At 41.2% G+C, this 9,373-nt stretch overlaps 1 protein-coding gene across 1 annotated transcript; it reads left to right on the top strand.

Moving 5' to 3' along the window:
• The first annotated feature begins 463 nt into the window (after window positions 1-463).
• perp (p53 apoptosis effector related to pmp22) lies at window positions 464-9,117 on the top strand. Its single transcript, XM_079169344.1, has 3 exons — window positions 464-827; window positions 5,035-5,175; window positions 7,405-9,117. Exons 1-3 carry the CDS (start codon window positions 623-625, stop codon window positions 7,614-7,616), a joined length of 558 nt encoding a protein of 185 aa, XP_079025470.1. The 5' UTR covers window positions 464-622; the 3' UTR covers window positions 7,617-9,117.
• The last annotated feature ends 256 nt before the right edge of the window (window positions 9,118-9,373 follow it).

The raw sequence follows: 9,373 nt of genomic DNA, 5'->3' as shown, positions 1-9,373 counted from the left end.
GCCACTATGTCAGATTTATGTGGTGAAAAATATATTTAAGTCTTGGAGAACTGGAGAAATACAATAATTCTGTATCTTTCTTTCTCTATAACTTGTAACTACAGGTTTCCTTGTTAGAGTGCGCTGGGCTGTCATCTTGTGGTCACTTTATTTACTGCATTATCTCGACTACTTTCTCACTTCTCTTCTTCTCTACCTTTCCTCTCACACCCCGCCCACTCACTGCCCAGTCCATAGCTACTTGTTCAAATCCCCAAACTACGAAAATCACCAAGTTTACAAACATTACAAATCGTTGGGGGTCCGGAACAGGCGCCTCAACAGTTTTCTTTTTTTTGGGGGGGGGGGTGTAAAATGACACAGTGAATGGGGCTGGGCCTGATTCAGCTCCTCCAGCCAGACAAGCCCAGCCCTTCAGGTCCCGAAACAGGTTACATGACACACACGGGTGGGGCTGTGTTTTATCTCGTAGGCTGTCCACACCACACCTATTGACAAGACATTCTCTCTGCGCAAAGACGCACGGGACACTATATAATCCGACGGACCACACCGCGCTCGCTCCACACAGCTCGTCCTCCTCTTTCTTCCAACCCCGCTCCACACACTACGATCGTCGGTCATGTTTCGTTGCGGGATCGCCTACCCCCGGTGCAGGTGGATCGTGCCCTTGCTGCTGCTCTTCGCCATTATTTTTGACATTATCGCCATCGCGGCTACATCGGGATGGGTCGAGGACGAGGAAGGCAATTCCCACTACACCAGTATGTGGGAGGAGTGCCGAGGCAGGAATGACAATTGGGACTGCAGGTCGCTCATGGAGTTTCGTAAGTGTCTGTTTACACTCTATTACACCCGATCCAGGTCCTCCTAAACAGTGAAACAGTAGGACTGGAACGGGCGTTAATACAGCCTGTGGTATGATCCGGTTATGTGTATGTTTCGCTGGGGTGTAAAATTCAACATTCACTTCTTGTAACTTGAAGGACTCGACCTCTGAATACAACCCAAAACTCCCGGCGGGGGAGGACTGAGGCCTACAACACTTTTCAGTCAGTCAGGCGGACTGAACTTTGGTCTTAACTATGATTCACTCGCTTTTTTTTTTTTTATCATTCCCAGCTTGAGCAAATACAGGAGGCATGATGGAGGTTTCATACAGGTGCTGTAAATTATGCCCAACAGCCTTTTTGTTCAAGTTAGAATTCCACATGCCTCTTCATAAAGTTTATTTGTGTAGCCCCGGTATCACATAAAGTGTTTCAGGCCCTCAACATCAATGGTTCCAAGATAGAAAACTAAACGAAAACCTTTAAAGAAGCAAATCAAAGAGAGCCCCCCCCCCCTCCTCATGTTGTGGGGTGGGACAATACAGCTAAAGAAAATTATTTAATTAGACTCCTGTCTCATTCAGGAAGTCTTCCCGTCCCGTCGCTGTGTTCATGCTTTACTTTATGCAACTATTGTTTCTAAAGGCAAGAAAGCAGAACATGTTTGCTACTACAGCTGCGTGTGCTACACCTGGCTGACACCAATAGTATACCATCACAGCTCTATTTCTACTAGAACAACTACTTCTAATAATACCACTGACAATAAAACATCCCAGATGTCTGCTCTTCTCAAGACTCCCTTACGAAAACAGAGTTGAGTTCTAAAGTAATTGAATTCTAAAAAACGAAACGGAGAGTAGTCAGTATCGGTTTGCTGGGAGGGGCGGGGGGGGGCAAACGCTCAGCATGTTTTTAAACCACAAACTCGCAACAACGCCTCTGGCTGAGTTAGAATATTTGAAATAGTTTGTGACCTACTCTCCTGATAAAAGCGGGTAAGAAGGAGCTTTAAGGATGTGTGTCTGTCAGACGTGTTATCACAAATATGGATATTTATAGACAAAGTGTTAATGAGATTTTCCTCCAGTGCAGACCTCCAACCAAAGACACATGGAGTCACTGACGCACACACACACTCTGAAAGTGTGTTGAACAATAACCGTGAACAAAGCAGACTTCTGTCCTCTCACTCTCTCTCCTCAGGTTGTATTTGTGTTATTCCACAATCCCACGCTGAACAACAAAGACTGCACTGTTGCTTTTATCAGACTCTGTGGAAGTCGGCTAGAGAGGCCAAACGGCACGTAGCTCCATATGGAGACATGGCCGATGGAGGGGGTTCTTTTGATGGCTGCTATACACATTTTAAGTCATTACTGTATAACCTGAGTGCTAACCTGTCGACCTCAAGGCTGACTGTGAGTGAAGGGAGCCTCCGTTAACCTCTGACAAGCCCATCAATTATTATATCAATTATCTGACATGGTGCAATGTGGGGCTGCAATGATTAGTTCATTAATTGATAACCCAAATAACATTTTGATAAATTACAGCAGTAATCGTTGTTGGTTAAAATCCTCGTTCCTGTGAAGTGACTTGTCTTATCTAGATGTAACTCGCAAACAACTTTTCCTGTTTTTGTTTTATCGTGTGCATGTGTTCCTGTGTGTTAGTTGATGTTTATACAATGGTTTGACGAGAACTTGTGGGTATGGGGGGTCAAGTCCAGACCTTCACTTTCTTCACGCCATCTTGGCAGTTATGAGTGGGAACTAGAGATGTTAAAACACAAATGTTTTTAATTAATTCCCGTAATGTAAGAAGTATTTTTATCATTTATGTTCTGGTCTCATTTGAAGTTTCAGATCGAGTATTTTTAACTGAACTGTCTGCTGCTGCTCTCAGCAGGACTGAAGGGGTTAATCAGCTGCCAGAGAACCTCTGGCTGGATCTCAGATACATTTTTGCTGTGAGGTTCCTCTGAGCATTCTTGAGTTACAGTTCTGGTCTAAATACTTGTGGGGATATGTTGGCGAACTGAAAACTGAGGAATCAAATCATGACCAGTGCTGTCGATGGAGTGAATATTGGCGTCGGCCCAAACACATGTATGTTATGTGGAAGCTGCAGCTTTCCTGTGAACTAAAGGAGGACACATGATTTTGCACGAGCGCGTCATTGGCAAAAAACATGAGGCGTAGATAATTACTTATTAAAATGAGTCATTGCCGAAGGGAAGGGCGATATCTACCGATCAACCAACACTCCAAAGAAATGCCAGTTTGACGGCTTTATTGTTTATAGTTTTTATAGCTTTATAGTCGCAGTTTAAACGTGATGGAGTGCAGCCTAATCTGTTCCATTTTAATCAGAAGAGGAAAACGGACGTTGAACAGCTGCTAAGTAGAAGTGCAGAATGGTCCTCAGCTTAAAACACACAAAAAACATGCATGAAGACAAAACACAATAATGCAGTACACAAGTAGTTCTCCTTCCTGTCTTTGTTTTTCCTACGATTGTTCACATTTGACCCTGAACCTGAAAACACAAACACACAGAATGCTGGAATGCTAAGATAATTGTGTTCATTGTTCTAACTTTGGTAGAACAACAGCCTTATGTTGCAAAGGGACAGTTCACCCCAAAATCACAGATACACATTTTTCCCTCTTACCTGAAGTGCTGTTTATATCTAGATTGGTTTGGTGTGAGTTTCCTATTGGAGATATCGGCTGTAGAGATTGTTGTGAGCGGTTTCATGTAGGAAATATCTTCTTTACAACCGAAGTTCTTATAAAACCGCTCACAACAACGTCTGAGGATTATCTTGAGTAACCGGGTCATGATTTCTGGAAAGAGGCTTTTTTTTTGGCGTTTTGAACACCACAAGCTGAGTGCCTTATGGTCTAATTATATTGGAGAGACGGCAGACATTTCCAAAACTCGGCAACTCCCCCCAAAACAATCTATATTGAGAACTACAGGTATGAGGTAAAATATGTATTTTTGATTTTGGGGTTAACTGTCCCTTTTCAAACAAAAGTACTTTCACAGAATCTTCAGTGAGGTTTCATGACATGATTTCCATTATGATCGTTCTTAGACGTAACGCCATTATGTGGCGTTCATGTTCTGTAGGAAAGGCCGACATCATTTGCATGTTGTGTTGATGGACAATCTAATCTAGAAGAGGGATGATTAAAACAAACTTGCTAGTGATTTCTCCGGTCTGATGACACAAATTAGTATTTTGTTGGCTTCTAATACACAGATTCATAAAGTAACTATGTGATATGACCGCTTTCTGTAGCTTTTACTTCCTGCCGCTTCATCGGCGAGAAATGAAACCAGTCGAACTAGTCTGGTGTGTGTCGGTTTGTGCACGATGAGAGAAGTACGTCAGGCTGAGGCAGGTAGGGACTGGCCTGAACACACACGGGTGTGAATAATTCAGGGTGTTGGCCAATCCAGTAACAGCAGATTGGGTGTAACTGCATGTTAAAAATTCACACAGTGGGCTTGTCTGTAGTCTCACTAAATAAAAAAATGTCAGAATTATGTTTGTTTGTTTGATTAATAGACTGTTTGTATGATGATATTTGACCTGCATGTGTAAATCTTAATGCATAGACAGGTTTTTGTTTCAAACCTGTTCAGAACACTTATGAAAGAGGAATGAGAGGTTTCCTTTACACAGTAAAAGCTTCTTTTTATTCAGCAGCGACTCCCACTGAAACACGTTTTTATCTCGCCTCATAGGGTTTGTACAAAGTGTGCGGTATAATTAAACTGTATCCAGCACTTCATGCGCTTTTCGGCATAAAGATCTGCGACCACGCTTGATGGGAGGTGACTGTGGCTGTATCGGTACGACAAGTTCCTTGTAATTATAGATTTCAGCAGAACATCGTGGAGTGACAAAGCGAGGGAAAGTGTTGTTCAGGGTGTGGCGGCGGTGGTGTGTGTAGCAAGTAGACAGGTTGCCTCCTTCGCTCTCCATATCAGCCTGAACCTCCCTAACCTTGTGTGACGTGCCATAATGAGTTCATGCTGTTGGGAGGGAGGGGGAGAGAAGCAGATTCCTAAAATTCTGTAAAAAATAATAATACAAATAATGTCCCGACTTTTAACGTTTTTTTATGAGTATTTCCGTTTGCTAACATGGAACTAACCAGTGTGCTTGTTTGTGTTGTTGCCTCAGCTTGGGCCCAGGCAGTGGCTGCTCTGATGATCATTGGCCTCCTCATCCTCATCCTCGCGTTCATCATCTCCTGTGTGGCTCTGTGCGGCACGCTCAACGTCACCCTTCTGCCTTTCGTTGGACTCTTGTTGATCATTGTTGGTAAGATACTCACGCATGCAAACGTCCTACATTTCAGCAAGTATGACTACTTAGACATTTGGAAATTAGTTAGAGATGTTTGAAGTAGATTACAAAGGAGTTGGGGGTAACAAAGAATAACCACAATCACCATGTTTCAGTTGTCTCAAAGCCTCAGTAATGAGCAGTAACTGTATACGTGCACTAATGCCTTTATAAAGTTCTGTTGTAGCTTGATATGCCACTTAATTCTTTACTGATATGCCAAAACAACACCTTACTGTGAAGAATATATAGAACAATATATAGAACATGTTTTTGTCTAAAGAAGCCTTTTTACATTGAAGAGAAGAAGCCAAATTTCTCAAATGTTGTTTAAAAACAAGCAGCCATACAAGAAGTTTGCCTCAATAAAATGGTCTAAAATCGACATAATTAGGATTTGAATCAGTAAATATCTGTTTTAAAGAATCAGTAAATTGACAATTTTAGGATTTTTGAAATTAAAATGTATTTCACGAGACCATGTGGTAGGTAGTTTTATGTCATGTCTAATGCTGATCATGGTCTAGCTGAAGGAAAAAGAAATACAAATGTCCATTACATTTGACAAATGAAAACTAAAAGTCATTGAAAGGTTGTTAAGAAATCAGGGACTGACTGAGAGGGAGTATGAGACTTCAAGGCGAGGCAGAGAAACAAAGGTTAGGAGAATGTGTAAGAACAAAGGAGTGAAAGAGGAAGCCAGAAAAAGTCAAATTCAAGCTTTAGGAAGGATATTTGAAGTGGGAGTGATTAAAGGGAGGAAAACCAAACCTCAATTCCAAAGAGAAGAGGTGAACCCGGTGATGTGTGAAGGTTTGACGTAGAAACAAAGGGTGACGAGGAAACAGAAAGTGAGTTAGATGTTTTTCTACTGAAAGAGGGAAGGGCAAAGTTTTGGTGTGACCAGGGCAACAGCTGGTTTATCTGTTGATGTGACTGACTCACCCCACAGAGAGTCTGAGGAGGAGAATGTGACAGAGCCAGACATAGACACACACACACACACACACACACACACACACACACACACACACACACACACACACACACACACACACACACACACACACACACACACACACACACACAATGATACATACAGCTTTCACTGACGGGTGAAACAGCCACTCATAATTCACAGGAACTGTGATGTCTGTTTTTAAATGTGCCGGAGGGAGTTGAACGTCGTTTGGCACTTGGCCCCAACAGGTGGCACAAAATGACTCTTCAGTTAGTCTTGGAAGAAAAAGAAAGATAAAGAATAATTGGATTATATATACGCTCACAGTATCCCTCTGTAGGGCTTTCACCTCACCAGCACAACAATTATTGGATCATACGAACCATCCAAGATCATTGTACTGCACTTATTGATATAATCCAATGGTCACTTTGTGCTTATTAAGGGGATGAAAGTGCATTGTTATCCTTTTCCCAAAAAGGAGAGAAACACACAGCAATCCAGAGCTTCTTGGCTCCTTAACATCTAGTTGCACCATTCATTAAATGGAAATATTAGACACATTTCAAACCCTCACCCAGATATATTGGGTCGTAATTTCTTTCATTTTTTTAAATGTTTTCTGTTTTGATTGAAAATCACTTTGTGAAAGTGTTCTAAAAGATAAATCTAAATAGATCAAATTTAGTATTTAGTACACAAAAAAGTGTTCTAGGAGGTAAAAGGGTGATTTTAATAGTAAAATATGATTTGTATTCAGTACTTCACTTCTGTTTGACTCCAATCCCTCAAATTTGAAAGTGTCAAAAGTCAAAACCCATGAATGCTACAGAATATTTGCAGTGGTAAAACTAATTCCCTATGCTCCTTTAACTCCTCTGTCAGGTCTCTAGTATCATACTCCTGATCTTGCAGCAGAGGCAAAAAAGTACATGAAGCTCTTCAGAAATTGATGTTTCTGATTAATAAAACAGTTTGTGTTGGGATAAAGTATCACACCTGATATTTCACACTCCACACTTTTCTCAAGATTAACTGCTTGGAAATTGTTTGAGGCGACCATCAGTGGCAGGGCCTTGTCCTGACTCACCTCGATGTTACAGATATCATTATGTGGATGTAACTTTTACACTCTCATGTGAAGGTATTTTCCACACCCTGCTGTTAGTGTCGGTGTATATTCGTCCAAACGGCTGCATGGCTGATTTTATAAAAGGTCACCTCTCTCTCTTGTCACTCTGCAGTGGTTCTCCAGATCATCGCTCTCATCATCTACCCCGTCAAATTCAACGAGGAGCTCTTCGAGGGCCACTATTACTACACCTGGGCCTACGGCTTCGGCTGGGGAGCCACCATCCTCTGCATCGGCTGCGCCGTCCTCTTCTGCTGCCTGCCACGCTACGAGGATGAGCTGACCGGCCTGAGCAAAGTCAAATACCTCTATTCCTCTCCTTAAAGACTAAACCTGCACACCCACCCACTTACAGACATTTCCACATTCCACTCTGAGCTGGATCTGCGCTGGACAATGAACATTTTTACACTGTACCATTTCACCAGAGATCCACGTTGGCTCAGTTCAGTTCAGTTAGATTTGGTTCGGAAGTGGAAAACCCCTCGAGGTCGAAAGCGACGGCTGATTCTTACTGGAAGTGGACTGTAATTGGATGTCGCATCTGCTTTAATGTACATTTTAGATGAAGTCTTCATCGTAGTTTTTTTACCATTCTGCATTTGAGTGAGACATCTTCCTCATTTTATCTGTACTTTTTACCTGTAATTCTTAATGCAAGATCACCCAAGTGCACTTAACCTAAGGGAAATAATGATGCGTAAAGCATAACTTTAGCCTGATTTATTTTTAGAACAACCTTGGTAGAAGAGAAGTTCAGACTAAAACTTGCACAGTTAGTTTTACTCAGTTCTTCAATGTGTATTTTATTCTGTTTGTGCTTGAGGTAAGAAGGAAGCAAAGGCTTAGAGTCAGAAGCTGAATGTAGTCTATACATATAGAAATGTAGTTTTAACAGTCGTGTTTGCACGCTTTTCTGCTGTCTCCAGAGTTCTATATTCTTACTTATTACTAAAGGGGTTTAACTGTGGGAGTTTGTTGTGCCGTCTTTGTGTCTGTTCTGAGCACTACTAATAATACACTTGATGAGTAGACGCATTGTGTGGAGGTTTATTGACTTGGCTGCAGTTTTTCCATCTCTGTCACTTTAAACTGGAAGCAAATTCAAATTAATTTCCATTAAGCTGACCAATCATGTATTTTATTAAAGCCCTCATAAGATGTTCTTTTGGCTTACTTCTGGTTTGATGAGGCACTGAGACCAAGGTGTACAATCTGCTGACACACTATGCATAAAACCGGTGCCGTAGCGTCTTCGGGGGTGTGGTTTTGAATGTCATATCAAACTGATCAGTCTGGTTTTACTGACGTTTAATCATTGTCAACGGTTACATTTCTCTCCATGCCAAGACCAAATTAGTGCCCTAACCAGACCAAACTGTATTGTTTTTATTACATGAAAGAGTTCTGAGGAAAGATCATTGAGTGTAAAAAGAGACCTGATGATTGATCTTGGGTCAATAGTCAAAGTCCATAACCCAACTCATATTTTGACTTGGTTATTTATGCAGAAAATTGCTGCATACATATTGCAACTCGCTGCATAAATAACTAACCCATTTGAATCAATTAGTTTTAACTGAGAATCGGTGAAGGTGAGGTAAAATAAGAAAAACAAACACGCTTTTACTTACGGGCATGAATCTCTCTTAACGCCAGCTTTTTCAGACGTTCGTTATTATATGGGTATATAATGTACTATAGAGAATGTGTTATTAACATTCACCCACTTCTGGAAATCACCCAGCTGTTCTGCTATAGTATGAATTGATTATTTGTGGTAGTCTGTGTGTTTTTATGCAATAAAAACTCTTTTTGAAAAGCAGTTACAGTTTCTGACTTATTTTACACTGCAGTGGCCATGTTTATGTTTGGAGGGAGGAAGAGAAAGAGAAAAGAGAAAGTGCATATATTGTACAATCTTTATCTTCACTTTAGCAGGCAATAAAGATGATCAGATTTCTCAAGGACCAATGTCAATATATATCGTATAAACACCGGAAATGTATTTAAGTTTCAAAACTGATCAAAATATGCAAATTTGAGTTGTTTGTTTAGAATGTCAGTCAGGCAGAAAATCC

This window comes from Pholis gunnellus (genome assembly GCF_910591455.1).
Source record: "Pholis gunnellus genome assembly, chromosome: 11".
NCBI lineage: Eukaryota > Metazoa > Chordata > Actinopteri > Perciformes > Pholidae > Pholis > Pholis gunnellus.
Note: the sequence above shows the minus strand (reverse complement) of the source record. Positions and strands in the feature narration are given on the sequence as shown.

Bases quoted from the DNA above. Each gene is read 5' to 3' on its own strand.
- perp (XM_079169344.1), top strand. From the start codon at position 623: ATGTTTCGTTGCGGGATCGCCTACCCCCGGTGCAGGTGGATCGTGCCC. The intron at 828-5,034 runs GTAAGTGTCTGT...TTGTTGCCTCAG, and splicing joins CAGGTCGCTCATGGAGTTTC to CTTGGGCCCAGGCAGTGGCT. The intron at 5,176-7,404 runs GTAAGATACTCA...GTCACTCTGCAG, and splicing joins ACTCTTGTTGATCATTGTTG to TGGTTCTCCAGATCATCGCT.